The sequence below is a fragment of the Terrapene carolina genome, unplaced genomic scaffold, assembly GCF_002925995.2.
Source record: "Terrapene carolina triunguis isolate 2854851 unplaced genomic scaffold, T_m_triunguis-2.0 Scaffold113, whole genome shotgun sequence".
Lineage (NCBI taxonomy): Eukaryota > Metazoa > Chordata > Testudines > Emydidae > Terrapene > Terrapene triunguis.
Genome location: NW_020664464.1, coordinates 19,137,709 through 19,157,567, shown reverse-complemented (window position 1 = coordinate 19,157,567; position 19,859 = coordinate 19,137,709). Strand labels below are relative to the sequence as shown.

The window sequence follows — 19,859 nt, the reverse complement described above, 5'->3', positions numbered from 1 at the left end:
CCTATAGTCCAGTGTTTCAGACAAAGGGAAAAGCAGCTTGTATCCTGTAACTGCTTGTTCAAGAGGACTATTTTTATAACTTTAACAAATCCAAATCAACAGTTCAGATACTAATGCAGAATAGGAGACAGTAAAACAAGATTAGAGGAGAGAAGAGGTGGTAGGCATGACTAAATTGTACAAAGGACTGCACACTGCCTTTAAGTTATACTCTGCCAGCCAGGGAAATCTGATGCTTCACTCACTACTCATTCACTTTATTTCCTTTTCAGTTACGAACTGTATGCCATAGCTCACAGTGCCAGTAATCTGGCTATAATCATTTGAGCACAATTTTTTTGTATCTTAAATAAAGGTAGTTGCCATACAATAAATAGGGCTGTGCTCAGAAGCTGCATTAAACCTGGCCTTTGTTATACATAAATGAATGCATATAGACAAGATACACTTACGAGAGTTGAGAGTTTCTGAATAATGTAACTTTAAGTTGTCCTAAGAAATGCATTGCAATGTTCTCCTCTATACAGTAACAAAGGCAGACATAGAAATATTACATTTCTGAAACTTTTCCTCTCACAATACATTTGTGTTCATGGTTTGGGGGTAGGCTATACAAACTTAAGAAAAAACACGAGGAATGGGAGAGACAAGAGGACACCACCTCTAAAAATGTGGACAAAGTTGGGATGTATTGCCTTTGACAGTACATAGTTGGTTTTTAGTGAAAAGGTAAATTATCTATCCCAACTCTCCAGCCATTAGGTAATATTACACAGCTTAAAAAAATAAGATGGACATTAATTTATGACGGTCATGCATTACATGGGGGATTGAATCATCTGTAAATAACTTACTTTCTAAATGGTTTTTGAAGGATTTGGATTTTAACTGTAATCTTTTAAAATGTAAAAGGCAAGGGGCTTATGTCAACTGTATAGAAAAGAATTTTAGAACTAAAGCTTTTTCTAGTGGGGCAAGAGAAATTAGATTTACTCAGAACTGTGGTTTTAAACAGCTTTGTATATTGCCTAAAATCATTTGTACTCACTTTTTGGGTTTCCTGAATGAAGTTATGAACTTGACAGGGTGGGGAACTGATTTTTGTTCTTGTTCAAAATGTTTTTGCAATGAAGCCTGATCAATTTTAGAAAAACATTTTAAAATAAAACTAAATTTTTTTCAGTGTGTATTTAACTAATTTTAAACAGGGTTGGCTTACAATGTTAGCTCCTAGTGTGGGGGGTTGAGGGGGAAGAGAGAGCTGATTCATTTACCCAATTTCTAATTCATGTATTCTATAAATGTGATACAGTACAGAAGTTATTGCTAGTTTCTTAACATGTTACCTGTTGACCAGCTTGTGTATTTCCAGTAGAAGGTGGTTTCCTTTGAAAGTGAGCAGTCCAATTTGCCTGGAAGTCTAGTAATAATAATTCTTCACAATGCAGAGAAGTAGAGAGGTCAGTACACTAAAGTATTTTTGTATTGAATTTTCATGGGAGAGAAGTTAACTTAAATATTGATTTCTAATATATTTAGTCTGCCAATTTTGGGCGTTCAGTTTCAACTTTGATTAAACCATTTTGTAGAGCTGGTTAGAAGTTGTCCAGCAGAACGCTTTACCATCAATGTCAATTTGTTGAAAGCTAAATGTTTTTCGAGTGATGGTCCAACTGAATTTAGAAAAAAGTGTTTTATAATAAAACTCAGCTAAGCTCAGAACAAAATGTTTTGATAAACATTTCAATCAACCCAAAATGAAGGCTCTGGAACTTTTGTTTTTTGGGAAATTTAAATGTTTGTTCCATTTTGGAACACAGAAGTTTAAAATTACATAATTTCCTGCAAAAAGAAAAATCCAGCTCATCTTGCCTTCTGGTCTTGCTTTTTAATCCAACTGTTTGAGGCATAAACTCAGTTAGGAGTTCTGCCACTCCTAACTTTCACAAAACATCTGCTTGCCTCAAGAGAAGACTACTGTGTACTATTGCTTTGAATGAATTTTCAATCCTCTTGTAACCAAAAAAACCCCTTCCCCTACGGTAGATCTGGGCAATGAGGTAGGCAAAACTTTGCAGAGAGACTATGAAGTACCTGCTTTGCTTGCTGTATTACCATTTTGACTTGACAAGTGCTTTGCAAACAGATCTACCTTTCCAAATAGGTTTATAAGAGTTGGAGTATCAAGACATTTAAAGATTCTGGCCATGATCTTCAAGCTTCTTGAAAGGCCTAGACCCAAACTCCTCAAAGACAGGCTCTTTGTTACCATGATTTTATGGCAGTTCTGATCAGGAACAATGGAACTGTCAACTCCCAGGGTGGTGCTTTCAGCTCCCTGTCCATGGTTTTGGAACTCCCTTCCATAAGAAATTAAACAAACTTTATCAGGTTTGGAACATGACCCAACTCTATTAACTATGTGTAAATGCTATGATAAACAATTTACTATACACTCATTCTTGCCTAGAGGGAAGGTCAGAGATTAATGATGATTAGACTGGATGGTAGATCGATGTATCCAAGCACCTTACAGCAGTACCATACTCTGTCATGTGGAAATACTGATTAAAGCAACTGCTGTGCAGTTGATTTGAGCAATTAGCCCCTTGTAAGTCTTCATGTCCAGACAGCTACACAATCTAGGTCTAGAAAAAATTCCTTAATGAGATTTCCCCCCCTCTTCCTTTTGTTACATCTTGGCTTAACTGAGAAGTGTTTATATAAATGTGAATACACTGCTTCTCCCTAAAGGTAAGAGGGGCCCATTTTGCTTTTAAATGAAAAAAGTGAAATTATGTAAATCACATGGGATCAGAGAGTAAAGTAGCTGCTTCTGGAACAGCCTGTAGTTATAGCCATCAAGTGCCTATAAAAATAGTGCTCTTACACTACAGCTTTGCAGTTGCATCATAACTACACTTCATTCAAATAAGAAAGTTATTTGGCTCAATATACCAGAGAAATTGAACACTTGTTTCATACAGGCAGACACTCTCCTGGCCTTAAACTCTATCAGTCTATGAATACCTTTTGAGGTTGCAAGGCTGGGAAAAAAATCATTTTTACTTGTAAGCTGAGCAAATGTGATGGTAATTAAGATAAAAACCTGGAACCCCAGGGACAAGGGAGAGACATATCAGATCAGTATCGTAGATATCTGTATATTAATGCAAGAAATATGGGGAACAAACAGGAAGAACTAGAAATAAACACAACTATGGCACAGTTGGCATCAGAGATTTGGTGGGATAATATTCCAGAAGGGTACAGCTGGCTCAGGAAGGACAGGCACGAGGTGTTGCCTTATATATCAAAACTGTATACACTTTGACTGAAGTTGAAATGGAAAGAGACAGAATTGTTGAAAGTTTCTGGGTAGGTGTAAAAGGGGTAACAAACAAACAAACCAGGAGTGATGTCATGGTAGGATTCTATTGCAGAACACCAAACTAGGAAGAAGAGATGGATGAGACTTTTTTTTTTTTTTAAACTAACAAAAGCATCCCAAGCACAGGACTTCGTGGTGATGGGGGACTTCAACTATCCAGACATCTGTTGGGAAAATAATACAGCAGGGGACAGATCATCTAACAAGTTCTTGGAATACATTGGAAATAGCAACGAGGAGAGAGGCTGTTCTAGACTTGATTGTGACAAACAGGGAGGAACTGGTTGAGAATTTGAAAGTGGAAGGCAGCTTGGGCAAAAGTGATCATGAAATGACAGATCATGATTCTAAGGAATGGTAGGAGGGAAAACTGCCCAATAAAGGTAATGATTTCAAGAAGGCAGCTTTAGCAAACTCAGTGAATTGGTAGGTAAGATCCCATGGGAAGTAAGTCTAAGGGGAAAAACAGTTTGAGAGAGTTGGCTGTTTTTCAAGGAGACATTAAGGGTACAACAACAAACTATCACTGTGCAGCAAAGATAGGAAATACGGCAAGTGACCCTGCTGGCTTAACCAAGAGATCTTCAATGATCTGAAACTCAAAGAGTCCTACAAAAAGTGGAAATTAGGTCTAATTACAAAGGATAAATATAAACAAAGAATACAAATATGTAGGGACAAAATTAGAAAGGCCAAGGCACAAAATGTGATTCAACTAGAGACAAAGGGTAATAGGAAAACATTCTACAAATACTTTACAAGCAAGAGGAAGACCAAGGACAGGGTAGACCCATTACTCAATGGGGGGCAGGAGAGAGAGAGAGAGAGAGAGACAATAACAGAAAATGTGGAAAAGGCAGCAGTGCTAACTGTTTCGTTTCAGTTTTCACCAAACAGGTTAGTAACTACTGAATGTCTAACATAGTGAAAACCATTAAAAATGAGGGAGGAGCTGTGGCTAAAATAGGGGAAAAAACAAGTTAGATGTCTTCAAGTCACCAGGGCCTGATGAAATACGTCCTAGAATACTCAGAGTTAACTGAGGATATATGAGCCATTAGTGATCATCATCAAAAACTCATGGAAGACAGGAAAGATTCCAGAGAACAAATATAGTGCCAATCTATAAAAAGGGGAATAAGAACAACCCAGGGAATTACAGACCTCTGAGTTTAACTTCAGTACCTGGAAAGATAATGGAGCAAATCAATTTGCAAACACCTAGAAGATAATAAGGTGATGAGCAATAGTCTGCATGGATTTCTCAAAAACAAATTGTGTCAAACTGACCTAATAGCTTTCTTTGACAGGATAACAAACCTTGTGGATAGGGAGGAAGGGGTAGGTGGCATAGCTTTGACTTTAGGAAGGCTTTTCATACTGTGTCGCATGACCGTCTCATAAACTAGGGAAATACAACCTAGATGGAGCTACTCTAAGGTAGGTGCATAACTAGTTGGAAAACCATTCCCGAAGAGTAGTTATCAGTGGTTCAGTTACAACCTGGAAGGGCATATCAAGTAGGGTCCTTCAGGGATCAGTTCTGTTCAATATCTTCATAAATTATTTGGATAATGGCATAGAGAGAACACTTAAAGTTTGTGGAGAATACCAAGCTGGGAGGAGTTGCAAGTGCTTTGGAGGATAGGATTAAAATTCAAAATGATCTGAAGTAAATAGGATGAAATTCAATAAGGACAAATGCAAAGTACTCCACTTAGGAAGGAGCAATCAATTGCACATGTACAAAATGAGAAATGACTGCCTAGGAAGGAATACTGCAGAAAGGGATCTGGGGACTATGGTGGATCACAAGCTAAATATGAGTTCGTGTAACACTCTGGCAACAACAACAAGCCACCATCATTCTGGGATGTATTAGCAGGAGTTCTGTAAGCAAGACACAAGAAGTAATTCTTTCACTCTACTCCATGCTGATAAGGCCTCAACTGTAGTATTGTGTCCAGTTCTGGGCGCCACATTTCAGGAAAGATGTGGACAAATTGGAGAAAGTTCAGAGGAGAACAACAAAAATGATTAAAGGTCTGGAAAACATGATCTATGAGGAAATATTGAAAAAACTGGGTTTAGTCTGCAGAAGAGAAGACGGGGGGCATAACAGTTTTCAAGTCTATAAAAGGTTGTTACAAGGAAGAGGGCAAAACATTGCTCTTGTTAATCTCTGATGATAGGACAAGAAGCAATGGGCTTAAATTGCAGCAAGGGAAGTTTAGTTTGGATATTAGAAAAAACTTCTTATCAGGGTGGTTAAGTACTGGAATAAATTGCATAGGGAGGTTGTGGAATCTCCATCTTTGGAGGTTTTTAAGAACAGGTTAGACAAACATTTGTCAGGAATGGTCAAGTTATTACATAGTCCTACTTTGAGTGCAGGAGACTGAACTAGATAACTTCTTGAGGTCCCTTCTAGTCGTACACTTCTATGATTCTATAATGTCATTTTCAGAGAGTCTTTGTTCAAACCAGAATTTCACTTTAACTCAGCTGCGCCTATCAGACAGGCTCTATTGTACTGTATCATATTCAGCCATGAGTGTTATTAAATCCTTACAAACACCACTGTCAGTCAGAATTCATTAAAATGATTTATGATTAAATCTGTAATAAAACCAAATAACGTACAATGTTGTTCAATAATGCAGTTGATTAAAAACCATTTCACCCATAGAACATTATACAAACCACTTTAAAACAGCAGTTGTCATTCAGGTCATGTAAGGAAGTCAGACTAAAGATATTCCATACAACAATACTTTTATCCAAGAGATCCATTTAACTTCTGGCTACAGTATAAAATACTCCATTTCAAAGCAGGTATCTGAAATACAGATTACAGTTCAGGTATCCTAATAATAATCTCTTGTCTTTCAAACAAGTTTCACAACTGGGAAATATTTGTGAGGAGAGAAGTCAAATTCTGGAGGAACCTAGAGGAAGAGAGAATATTAAAAGATTACTTTGACATACATCACTACTGATTTTATTCCAAAAGGGGAATTCATGGCAAAACTTATCTTAGAAGAAAATGCTAGTTTTGCCTACTTGTTTTTTTTTCTTGTTTTGTTTTTTTTTAAGCTTTAAAATATTATAAAAGAACACAAACCAAGAAAATCCTGTCAGCTAAAAATCAATTAAAAAAACCCCAACAACATCAAAAGCTATTCTGAGTTGTGGAAAATAGTCTCTGAAAGACTAGTCATCACTAGTGAGGGGCGAAGAGGGACGCTGCCATCTGGGGAAGCCATCAGCCTTCTCAGTTAGAGCTTGTACTATGATAGAGTTGGTACCAACAGAGAGAGGGGAAAAAAGAAAAGTACAACTGAACTGATACAAAATAAGGAGATAGATGGAAAAATTAAAATCTCACTGAGTCAGACATAAGACCTCATGTGGGCTGTGGCCCACGAAAGCTTATGCTCAAATAAATTTGTTAGTCTCTAAGGTGCCACAAGTACTCCTGTTCTTTTTGCCTTGGGGAAGTCAGTCCTCTTATATACTGTATTGGAACCATGCACAAGTACTGAAGAGGTGAGGCATTTTTTTTTTTTAATTGTCTTCCTGAAATTGCTTCTCTTTCCAAGTACATAAGATTAAAAACTAAAAATGCTGATCTACCCTTTTAATTGCTATCCCACCAGCACCTTGCTTCTTGTCCACCCACCCACTTGCCCAAAGTGTGTGTTCCCCCTACTTCTGTTTCCACCTTCTGGATACTCCCCCTGCCTCACCAATGCTTTCCTCTACTCTCCACCTCACCCACTATCTGCCCCAGGCTCAGCTAATTTCTTCTGTTCCCCCTCCCCAACCTGCTGCTGCTTCTCCCCAATCCTCAACCCTTCTACTGCTTACTTGTACTTCCTTGGACCCATTGCTATCAACTGCTCTCCCTTCCTCTTAATGTCTAACCCTATCCATACACATCTGCTGTTGCTTCCATCATTAGCCTCACCTTCCACATCATAGCTCCTGTCTTTGTTGCTATTTACATTCTAGATGCAGCTTCCCAGCTAATTTCCCTCCCAATGTTCAAACATTTGAGGGAATAACAAATTTCAAAACTTGAAGTGACGGCTGGTCAACATTTATTTTTTAATTCTAATTTTTTCCATATTTGGATCAGATTTGTATTCCCTCTAAGGCTTAGAGTAGTTAAAAACTGAACCTGTGCATTCAACTATTAGATCTGTGGCAGAAATGGAACTGTTGACTCTGTTATTCAGTAGTTAAAGACAATAAATTCAATTTGATTGTGATTTTCTTACCTTAGAATCCTTCTTGTGACCTCCTGCCAGCAGCTTCATGACCACAATGTTGGGTTTAGCAACTTTCAGAATTCGGTTGACCTAACAGAAAGTAGTAAAACTTTCAAGTGACAATTTATGGTCAAGAAAAAATAATTGAAAAAAAATCAAGCTGCTTCCATAATATAATACTTTGACTGGAATATCAATCCCATTTTAAAAGAGGTCAAAGCAATTTGTACTAAATTTTCAAATATATAAATTATATTTAACCAGTTTGATAAGGCAACTAACTATGTTTAATACAATAGCATTTTTAATATAAAATAGACCATACAAAACATGGTATTTCATATTCATTCTCATGATTGTCAAACCTCTGCAGATTTCAAAGTATTATTTGTCAGGGGTTGACTTTGTGCTTCATGTTGCACAGGACACATTCCTTCCCTAACAAGCTGCTGTTCTTATACACCATGGTATACAGCGAGCAGCTCAATGTGGGAAGTTGACAATTTTAAATTAAATACTTGAGCACTTTAATAACTAAATTATAATTTTCTGATACTTTTGTTATGAATTAAAATGTATTTCAGTTAGAACTAATGACAAAGCCAATAATGTATTCCAAACAAGAGCTTCTACTTCTGTTTCTCTACATTTCAGTTCAGCCTTACCTCATGATCTGGGTTCGGAATATTCTCCAGTATCATTTTAGCCTGTTGGAAGTGTTTGCTAGCTGCCATATAGAGATCAGAGGACTGTGGAGGGGGGCTGTATTTATTTAGGTCAGACATTTCCTAAATATCACAAAATATATCTATATTAAAACTAATAGTTAACAGCACATAAACCTTTCTACATTGATTTCTGATCCCAATCAAAGCAATCACAATATTTAATTAAAACCAGTTTTTCCTTAAATCAACTGAGTACTGGTTAAAATATTAACACCACTAAATAGCAGAAGTCAAATTAGTATTTGTTTTAATCAGTTAAATCTCATGTATTGTAATCTGTATTAAATAGTTTATTATTTTAGAGCACCAAAAAGTGTGCTAAGACACCTCACAGCACAAATAAATGACATGATCCCTGCTCTGGAGAACTTGCAATCTATTTGCAGCAGCGATGCCATCAAGTAGGCAGCAAAACAGTGAGGAGTAACTAAGGAGGAAAGATGGACAGGGGAAGAGCAGTAAGATTAGGTGGTTATTAAGCACAGGCTTGCGTGCACAGGTTGAACAAGATTTTTTTTAAAGTTACTTTTCCTAAAAAAAAAAAAAAAAAAAAATTGCATAATTCTAAAGATAGGTAAGATGCTTTCTGTGTCAACAAGGCTATATCAAGGATGGTCTGATCTGCATTATCAATGTTCATTTTACATGCAAAACTGCCTTCATATTTGTTTCACATACCTTGCTTGCTTGCTGCAACAGTAATAATACTTTGGCTGTTCAACAACTACCTTTTCTAAATGTATATTATTCTAGCTGATAGTCTGTCAAATTTGATATCTTTTTCACACAAATGCACACATTACAAAGAGTAACAGCAACAAAACTTGGCAAAAAAGTCCAATTTTAGCAAAGTTCAATTCATTTTCCTTACTGCAAATACAGTGAATAGCCTCTTGTCATTCTCTACTTTGGTTAAATAATAACTTAGAAAAATGAAAGATACTTTTAACTTATAACACAGTACTTAAAGGCATGATATTGTCCTTCAATACATTGAGATGCATCAATATGTGCTATAAAAATCAGCCACTAGGCATGTATGTGTACATGCAGGGCCTGATTTTACAAGAAATGTACAAACATATTGAAGGGCAGAGTTGAATCTAAGATTGTTTGGAAAGAGTTCACCTTGAACTGCAGATAGTGCACTGGTGGTGGTGTGATGACACTGTTGAATGGAGCAAACCTGTGCTCATATCGAACTTGCTCACTATCAAGCTCAAATTTGGGTTTTCTCACTTTGCCATCCATGTCAAAAGCGATCATTGTCTAAGGGGAAGGAAGGAAAAAGAAAGACCAAAGTGAAACCTTTAGCATTTTGTCATAACACACAAGCACTACCGCATCTTGGAATCAGCAATGGTACACACGGGAGGATGGGAAAAAAGGCATTCTGAAATACTTTTCCAGGCATTTGATGCAAAAAGGTTATAACTGTATTTCTCCTGTCTCTGGATTCTACTCTTGTCTATTTGTCTGCCTAGAGAATGGACTTTTCATATGTGCTTTATAATGCATCAAAGAAGTCAGGCAAATGGTTAGCAAGGTAACTCCTCCTCTTTTTAATCTTGAGAGAGAGGGTGGAGTGATTCATGAAAGAGCCTACTCAGATATCAAACCACCTCTGAAGCACTTCTGTTGGGTCAGCTAATATTTCACCTCTACTCACATGTCAGAGGGCAGAAAACGGGGAGGCTAGGGAATCAGCATTCCATTTCTTTTAGCACTATATGGTACTTCCATTTTAACGTATCTTTAGTGCTTGTTTTATTATATTTCAGCTAGTATCATTTATAGTTTTTGGTACCCAACCTGGTTTGGTGACAGGGGAGGGCACTATAAACAAGTTCCAGTGTCTAAAGATAATGGCTTCAGCAGACAATTCATCCTTACTCATATCCATTAGAAGACTTTAAATAGAATAATGCTATGTCTGATAAAACACTATTTAGAGTAGGAAATTTCTTTAGGAGGGCTTGGCATGCCAAAAATGAGGGCTTGATTCTCAGAACCAAGAATAGAATGGACACAAATTACAAAAAAAAAAGAAAAAAAAAAAAAAAGAAAGGGGGAGGGGGAAATTTTAATGCTTAACACCACCATATAACAAAATTGAACCCTATGTAGACCATACGTTCAGTAATAAGTTACCTTGTACATCCCAGCACACATATTCTGATATGCTTGGCTCATGGTGATCTCTCTGCTCAGAGGGCGAACTGTAAATTCCATATACAAAGATTTTTCACTCAAAATAATGATACAGAACAAATGTAGGCAATTTTTTTTTTTTTGCGACTACTAGTTCATTAAAATCGTTAATTGCAAATATCACATGGTTTTCCTGTCACCTTCTCTAAAAATTAGAAACTCTCCTTTTAAATTAAGACGTACAGACATGTTCATTTGGTCCACAGTTAAGCAAGGTACTTAAGTACATACCTAACTTTTATTCACGAGTAGTCTCTTGACTTTAATGGGACAATTTACATTCTCAAAGCTAAGCACAAGCTTACATACCTTGCGGAACTGGAGTCCAATAGAACGTCTTAGGAATATAATAAAAATTTGATCTGACAATACATACTCCACCTCACACTCAGACAAACGTTGCCTTCATAAAGCTATACTTTTTGTAGGACAGTGTTTCCCAAAGCATGGCCATGCTCCCCTGGAAGTGTGGAACAGTAGTAATAAACATTTCTCCCAGAGTGTGCTGCTAACATGGTGCAGTTGAAGGAGAGAGACAGGTAATTTGTCTTCCTGAAGAGAGGCTCAGTTTGCAAAGAGTTGGGAAGTGCTGGTGTATGGATTAAATCATATTCAATTAATCAAAAACAAGTTTCACATGCAGCCCCAGGCAACAACTCTGTTTTTTTCCCTAATAGAAGACAGTAAGGACAAAACGTTAACCTCACAAGTATAAGAATCAAGAGCACCTCTTTGGGTATGTCTGCACTGTAACATAAGACAGGCTTGAGCCTGGGCTCATGCACAAACTTCCACTGCATCTACCCAGCAATTGCGCTAACCCAAGGTTTGGACCCATGGTCCCAGGTCCCGGCAGGGCTGGAGGGTCCGAGCCCTATTGCTTTGCAGTGTAGATGCAGCCTTGCTTCATTCAGGCCCCTAGGGTCAGCCAGAAGTATCACATAATTCCATGAAACAACTTCCTTAACGCTCTCTATCCCAATCTGCAATCCACTCTATTGAAAACAGAAGCCACCTCCCCTTTGTGAACAGCAGCAAACCAGATCAGCATTAACCCACTCTCTTCTGATCACCAATCTGTCAGAGAGCCTCCTGGGTTTGCAATGGAGAGCGAAACAATGAGGCCTTTTGCAAAGCGAGCTGTTTCCTGGTAACAAGCAGGGCAGGCAGTAAAGTCTTACCACCGTGCACCACAGTCCTAGTGGCCACATTTGGGGAAAGGGATGGTGCTAGGGACTCTGGGATATGCGCACTGCAGTGTGAATGCAAAAGCCCTAGGTTTGAGCATGGGTTAGAGAAGTACCAACATTGGGTTAAAATACAATGTAAGTGCTCATGCCCAGGGTTCCCTAACATGGGTCAGCTGACTTGAGTCCCACGAACCCTGGGCTTACATTGCAGTGTAGACATACCACTTGAGGTCAGTGAAGTTACACAGGTATAATGCCAGTATGAGAGAAATAAAAGAGACACTCTAAACCTATTATACCTTTTTTCTTTTTCTTTGTTTTCTTACTACTACGGCCTTTCTGCTGCTCTTCCATTATTCTCTCTTCTGCCATTTGAGAGCTATCAGCACGGCTCAGTGTTGACATCAGCCAGGCATAGAGAAACTCAGACAGATACCTACAATAAAAATAGTATCCAGCTATTACATACTACACAGCAAACTATATATAATGCGTGTACTGTTATTACACATTGTGCATTTTCTTTCATGAAGAAAACAGATGGCCATACTTAATTGATATTTCCTTTAGACGAATTGAAGGGAAAAAAAAGTCTCAACACCATAAGCTCAGTGATGGTATAAAATGACTTGTGTTCTTTTGCTAGTTTAAATCAAAGACAGGGTATCGTGTAAATATTCAGTTAGATGACTTCTAACCATTTCAAAAATCTTTAAAAAGACTTCAGGCTAATACTTAAATAATCCAAGTTTAGGAACAGTACATATTAAATTACAGAGACTAAGTATTTTAAAGGACAGGTTTCAGAGTAGATTATTGAATCTATTTCCCCATGTTAAGTATCCTCACACCTTCTTGTCAACTGTCTAAAATGGGCCATCTTGATTATCACTATAAAAGTTTTTTTCTCCTGCTGATAATACCTCATCTTAATTAGACTCTTACAATTGGTATGGCTACTTCCACCTTTTCATGTTCTTTGTATGTATATATATTTCTTACTATATGTTCCATTCTATGCATCTGATGAAGTGGGCTGTAGCCCACAAAAGCTTATGCTCAAATAAATTTGTTAGTCTCTAAGGTGCCACAAGTATTCATGTTCTTTTATTTTAAAGGAGTCCCTTTTAAATTTTTTTTAAACTAGTATTTTTTTTAAATATTGACAATGCTTCAAATGCAGTTAACTCACGCGATTAACAAAAAAAAATTAATCATGATTTTAAAAAATTGCAATTAATCACAGTTTTAATCACACTGTTTAACAATAGAATACTAATAGAAATGTATTAAATATTTTTGGATGTTTTTCTACATTTTCAAATATATTGATTTCAATTACAAGACAGAATACAAAGTGTACAGTGCTCACTTTATATTATTTTTTATTACAAATATTTGTACTGTAAAAATGATAACAAAAGATCCTATTTTTCAATTCACCTCATACAAGTACTGTAGTGCAATCTCTTTATCATGAAAGTGCAATTTATAAATATAGATTTTTTTGTTACATAACTGCGCTCCAAAACAAAACAATGTAAAACTTTAGAACTTACAAGTCCACTCGGTCCTACTTTTTGTTCGGCCAGTCACTCAGACAAACAAGTTTGTTTACGTTTATGGGAGATAATGCTGCCCACTTCTTATTTACAACGTTACCTGAAAGTGAGAACAGGCATTCACATGGCAATTTTGTAGCCATTATTGCAAGGTATTTACGCGCCAGATATGCTAAATATTCGTATGCCCCTTCATGCTTCCATGCTGACGATGCTCGTTAAAAAAAAGTGTGTTAATTAAATTTGTGACTGAACTCCTTGGGGAAGAATTGTATGTCTCCTGCTCATATATTTCATGTTATAGCAGTCTCGAATGATGACCCAGCATATGTTGTTCATTTTAAGAACACCTTCACCACAGATTTGACAAAATGCAAAGAAGGTACCAATGTGAGATTTCTAAAGATAGCTACAGCACTCGACCCCAGGTTTAAGAATTTGAAGTGCCTTCCAAAATCTGAGAGGGACGAGGTGAGGAGAATGCTTTCAGAGGTCTTAAAAAATCAACACTCCGATGTGGAAACTACAGAACCCGAACCACCAAAAAAGAAAACCAACCTTCTGCTGGTGGCATCTGACTCAGATGATGAAAATGAACATGTCAGTCCACTCTGCTTTGGATTGTTGAGCAAAACCTGTCATCAGCATGGCTGTGTGTCCTCTGGAATGGTGATTGAAGCATGAAGGGACATAAGAATCTTTAGCATATCTGGCATGTAAATATCTTGTGATGCCAGCTACAACAGTGCCACGCGAATGCCTGTTCTTACTTTCAGATGACACTGTAAACAAGAAGCAGGCAGCATTCTCTCCTGCAAATGTAAACAAACTTTTTTGGCTGAACAAGAAATAGGACTGAGTGGACTCGTAGGCTCTAAAGTTTTCCATTGTTTTATTTTTGAATGTTATTTTTTGTACATCATTCTACACTTGTAAGTTCAACTTTCATGATAAAGAGATTTCACTACAGTACTTGTATTAGGTGAACTGAAAAATACTACTTTTGTTTTTTACAGTGCAAATATTTGTTATAAAAATAAAGTGAGCACTGTATACTTTGTGTTGTAACTGAAATCAATATATTTGAAAATGTAGAAAACATCCAAAATATTTAAATAAATGGTATTCTACTATTTTTTAACAGCGTGATTAATTGCACGATTAATTTTTTCATCTCGACAGCCCTAATTTCAAGCATTACAATTTTTAATAAGTAAAATCATGGATTATCATGTTAAGGAAGTGTATCGCTTTAAGGAATCGTGTAATTCAACCATTACACACAGAATTCTGAAAGAGATTCCTAAAGTGGTACTACAGCCTATGAACAAAGTTCTGGCCTTCTGTCAAACTAATAGCAAAGATGGCGGGAAAACTACTCTAGGAGTGCAGAGCATGAAGAGTAAAAATAAACATAAGTCTTCAAAAAAATTCATAGTTCAGTCCAGAAATGTGTTACTGACAGAATTCTGATGAAAGCTTCAACCGAGTATTATTTTCTTCAACAAAAATTTTTTTTGGTTTTCACTTAAAGATCAAATTGAATAGGTATTTAGTACTATAGTTTAACTAAGATAAGATGTACAAAGTCATTAAAAGTGGGGAAAAAAGACCATGCAACAAATGGATACTAATCATAACTGCCACAATGTATAAGTACCTTAATGGGGAGAAAATCCCAGGCACTAAAAGGGCTCTTTAATCTAGTAGAGAAAGGCATAACAAGAACCAATGGCTTCAAGTTAAACCAAACAAATTCAAATGAGAAATAAGGCACACATTTTTAACAGTAAGGGTGATTAGCTACTGGAACAAACTCCCAAGGGAAGTGGTGGAATCTATCTTCAAATCAAGAGTGGAGGTCTTTTTGGAAGATACGTGTTAGCCAAACACAAGCTGTGGAGCTCAATACAGGGGCAACGGTGAAATTTACTGGCCTGGTATATAGTAGGTCAGACTAGATAATCTAATGGTCCCTTCTGGCCTTAAAGAAAAATCTACTAAAATCAAATAGCAACAAATTAATTAGTTACTATAGTGTTTTCTTCAAATGCCTTAGTTTGAAAGTAAATTATGAAATGGCAACATAGAACCAGTTTTATTGCCCTTACTACCTCTGGTAGCCAAATTCATAGACTGGCATCAATAGTAGTACAGGTATTATAAAATTAAGGTTGTCTCACACCCTCAGTAAGATCTGGAATCGGGGCAGAAGAACAGGGAAGAGGCAAAATTTGCAGATGACACAAAATTACTCAAGATAGCTACGTCCAAAGCTGACTGCAAAAAGTTACAAAGGGATCTCACTAAACTGGATGACTGGGCAACAAAATGGCAGATGAAATTCAATGTTGGTCAGTGCAAAGTAATTCACATTGGAGAAAATAATTCCAGTTGTACAGACAATATGATGGGATCTAAATGAGCTCTTACCACCCACAAAATACTTTGGAGTCATCGTAGATAGTTCTCTGAAAACTTCTGCTCAACGTGCAGTGGCAGTCAAAAAAGCTAACAATGTTAGGAACCATTAGGAAAGGGATTGATAATAAAAACAGAAAATATCATAATGCACTACATAAATCCATAGTACACCCACAGCTTGAATACTTCATGCAGTTCTGGTCACCCCATCTCAAAAAAGATATCTGAATTGGAAAAAGTACAGAGATGGGCAATGAAAATGATTAAGAGCATGGAACAGCTTCCATAGAAGGAGAGATTAAAAAGACTGGGACTGGTCATCTTAGAAAAGATGCAGGGACAGGATAGGTCTATAAAATCATGAATGGTATGGGGAAAGTGAATAGGGAAGTGTTATTTACCCCTTCACATAACACAAGAAGTAGTGGCTACCTAATGTACTTAATAGGCAGTAAGAAGACAAAAGAAAGTACTTTACACAATGCACAGTCAACCTGTGAAACTCATTGCCAGGGATGCAGTGAAGGCCAAAAGGTTCAAAAAAGGATTAGGTAAATTCATGGAGGATAGGTCCATCAATGACTATTAGCTAAGAGTGTCAGTGATGCAACCCCATGTTCCCAGTGTCCCTAAACCACCAACTGCCAACTTTTTATAAACACTCTGTAGGGGATTTGACGTTCCCTTACCAGATGTAAGTAGTATGCAGTCCTTTGAAGAGTAACAGTACAGTATGTACTATACATTAAAATTCATTTTCAACTGAGTAAAAAAAAATAGCATTAAAATGTCAGTTTAAGACATGAGTGCTTTATTGGTCCATTACAAACATATTTTTCTTTCCTTTTGGCCATCTCCTCCTATGGAAAGAAGTTCAAAGTGGAAGGAGTATAATAGAAAAGCATGTATGTTGTTTCTGCACATTGCAATCTTACTTTTTCACTAAAATAAGTTGTCCAATAAAAGATACTACCTCACCCCACATTGTCTCTCTTTTTCACTAAAAACAGAAGGTACTGCTCTGAATATAGATAAAGGATACATTTGGAGTAAGATGTTGTTTTTAAAATAGTCACTTTTCAGACAGCACACTTTAAAATGATCTCCCAACTCAATGTGTCTAAATGTTAAAAATATCTAATGAGATTAGCATTGTTGGAAGGGAAGAGAATATAAACCAGAAGCAGGTAGTGTTTTTTCCTTTTAAATCTATGCTGGCTGCCACAGTCAGCATTGCTTCTCATGTGACTAAACCACTTTCACTAAAGATGGTCTATTAGAACAAGCTAAATAAGTAGCCAAGCAGTGATCTGGACAGTGCATTAGTGAATACACTGTAGAGAACAAACATGGGAGAAGGGACGAGATGGCCCAATAGTTTCCCCCCCTCCCCATCTCTACTTTTTATGATGCAGTGAGACTAAATATTTTGTGCAGTCAGTCTGGGATGAGAGAATTGTTCTAAATCCTAGTTTAAACATTGGTCTAACACTGTTCTATACATTTACAGGCTGGCTTTGTGGGAACATTCCCCCCACCACGTCCCCCAAAGCTTTGAATAAGGTGTACTCTTACCAATATATGTAATAATACTCATGCATACTGTAAAGTTCCAATTCAAAGCCACTCAGAAGATACTGTATCATGATGCGGAGATTATGGTAGAGGACCCAGGTCCCCAAACAAGCCAGATGTTGCCTTTGGGGTTCCTGTTTCAGCAGCATGCTGTGAAGTGCTGCATCTACTTTCTCTGCCTACCAGAAAAAGACACAGCAAACTGTTCAGTAAAAATAGCACAGCTATAGGAAAGTGAGAACATACTGAGAAACAATATTCATGGTTTTGCCACAATTAAAACCCTCACAAAATTCTAAATGAAAATATGGTCAATAAATCCACATTACATATTAACAAGGGAAATCAGTTTTCACAGAACATAACTTCAAAAAGCACACAACTCTGGGTTATGTAATTTACTCACAGTCTGGGGTAGAAGAAAAAAAACATTTTTCTATACTACACTGCCCTATTTACTGACGAAGGATTTAATTTTATTGACAGTTTTAATTATTGAATAGTCAAATTTACTAACATTTGGCAAACCAGCATGAGTATTGTAGCCACATACTATGTGCAGCTGTGAGACCAGGAGCAACAGCTTGCTATGGTTACAATATCATAGAGGTAATTGACAATATTTTTGGGAACTTCCACAGCACCAAGTTGTAAAGAAATCACTAGAATATGACTCCAGATGAGAAATAGCATGTAAAATAATACAAAAATAAAGAATCTTCTATTGTTTTTATTTTGGGCTAAATGTCTGAAGAGTTTCAATTTTTTTTTTTTTTTTAAATACTACAATTGAGAGAGCCTCCATAGTCCTAAACAAAAGAACACAACAACAAACTGTTTACTCAGGAAGAAACACCTCAAGAGCAATGCTGACAAACCCCTCTACTAAACACCCATATGGAACACCGACCCATCACAAAGGCAAAAAAAAAAAATCTTCCTATTCCACACTCCTCTGCTCTGTCCCTTAACATGCAAAGCCTGGAAAAGTAGTGTTTTTCATTATCTCTTAAAAAATAAATCCATCTCCTACAAGTGAAACACAACCTCTCACCATGGTGAATGATCCTCCAATTTGGAAACAGTTTCATAGATGAGTTGAGTATGTGTTCTTTAATGTTGGATGACAGGGAGGTAAATGTAAGTTCTATATATTTTATAAATTTTACACTTGAAAAAAATCTGGTTTGTTACACAGATTTGCAATTAATATTTTATACATTCATTTTGTACAGATGCAATTTCATCTGCCTGCTGGCCTCCTGGCTGGTACATTACCTCATCCTGCAGAGTGGCAAATTCCTCAAGAATATGACCCAGTTTATCTCTCTGGCGAGCCCTATTGTGTCCATGGATTTGAATCAGACTACAGAATGGCTGAAATAGAAGAACTACTGATGAATTTTAAACCTAAAGTTATCCCACATAATATATTTTTATTTACAGATTGAGCCCCAGTAAGTATGCAACCAAGCAGGGTGTGTGAAAGGACTCATGCCTAAATACATTTTCACATTGTGCTGAGTTTTTCAATACATGAAGCTCTTCAAACACAGATACTAAACAGTCATCTCCAAACTGGATAGAAGGATAAATATTTACACTTTTTGAAAAACAATATGCGTTTGCTGGGTTACATGAAATTACTTTCCATTACTAGAGATCTATACCCATTTTATAAATTACTACAAAACCTGTCCCCCATACGATGGTCCTTGGATTGCAAATTGCAACAGTTATGTTTGTTTTCAAAAGGTTAAGAATTTAGGAATCCATGTTTAAAAATTCTGGCCTAAAGTTAGGTATCTCAATCTCATTTTCAAAGGTGCTGAATTCCTTTGACAGTGCCTAAATATGTATTAAAGGTCTTTGTAAGACAGTTGACACTTACCCGAACACAATGGGTCACAAAAGAATCAATGTAGTCCTTAGCCTGATGGTTGTTATATAGACAACATCTATAAGGAAATATCCAGAGTGATATCAAATGAAACTACGATTGCTCTAAATACTGACTGTTACCCAATTAAGAGAGGAGATTCTGACTTTAGCCATGTTAGAAAAAAAGAGGGCAGCCAGTACTACCTAGGTCATAAGAACCTAAGAATGACCATCATACTGGATCAGACCAATGGTCCATCTAGTCCAGTATCTTGTCTTCTGACAGTGACTGGTGCCAGATGCTAGAGGGAATGAGCAAAACAGGGCAATTTATTGAGTGATCCACATCCCCTGAAATCCAGTCCCCAGCTTCTAGCAGTCAGAGGTTTCTAGCCTGTCAGTGGTTTTCCAACTACAGTAACTACTCGCTTAACGTTGTAGTTATGTTCCTGAAAAATGCAACTTTAAGCTAAACGATGTTAAGCGAATCCAATTTCCCCATAAGAATTAATGTAAATGGGGAGGGGTTAGGTTTCAAGACATTTTTTTCACCAGACAAAAAAACTATTATATATTACACACACACACACACACACACACACACACACACACACACACACACA

General features: G+C 36.9%; 1 protein-coding gene across 2 annotated transcripts in view; it reads right to left on the bottom strand.

Moving 5' to 3' along the window:
* Positions 1–5,984: 5,984 nt before the first annotated feature.
* Positions 5,985–19,859, bottom strand: part of NAA35 (N(alpha)-acetyltransferase 35, NatC auxiliary subunit) — a 40,206-nt gene continuing 26,331 nt past the window's right edge. For both annotated transcript variants that reach the window (XM_024196086.3, XM_024196089.3), the window contains exons 15-23: positions 19,247–19,313; positions 18,634–18,732; positions 17,356–17,534; positions 12,094–12,230; positions 10,545–10,612; positions 9,522–9,662; positions 8,331–8,453; positions 7,675–7,755; positions 5,985–6,339 (exon numbers count right to left, since the gene is read on the bottom strand). In XM_024196086.3, the coding sequence (XP_024051854.1) occupies positions 6,280–6,339; positions 7,675–7,755; positions 8,331–8,453; positions 9,522–9,662; positions 10,545–10,612; positions 12,094–12,230; positions 17,356–17,534; positions 18,634–18,732; positions 19,247–19,313 (955 nt within the window). In that variant the 3' untranslated portion in view covers positions 5,985–6,279. The remainder of the gene's footprint in view (positions 6,340–7,674; positions 7,756–8,330; positions 8,454–9,521; positions 9,663–10,544; positions 10,613–12,093; positions 12,231–17,355; positions 17,535–18,633; positions 18,733–19,246; positions 19,314–19,859) is intronic.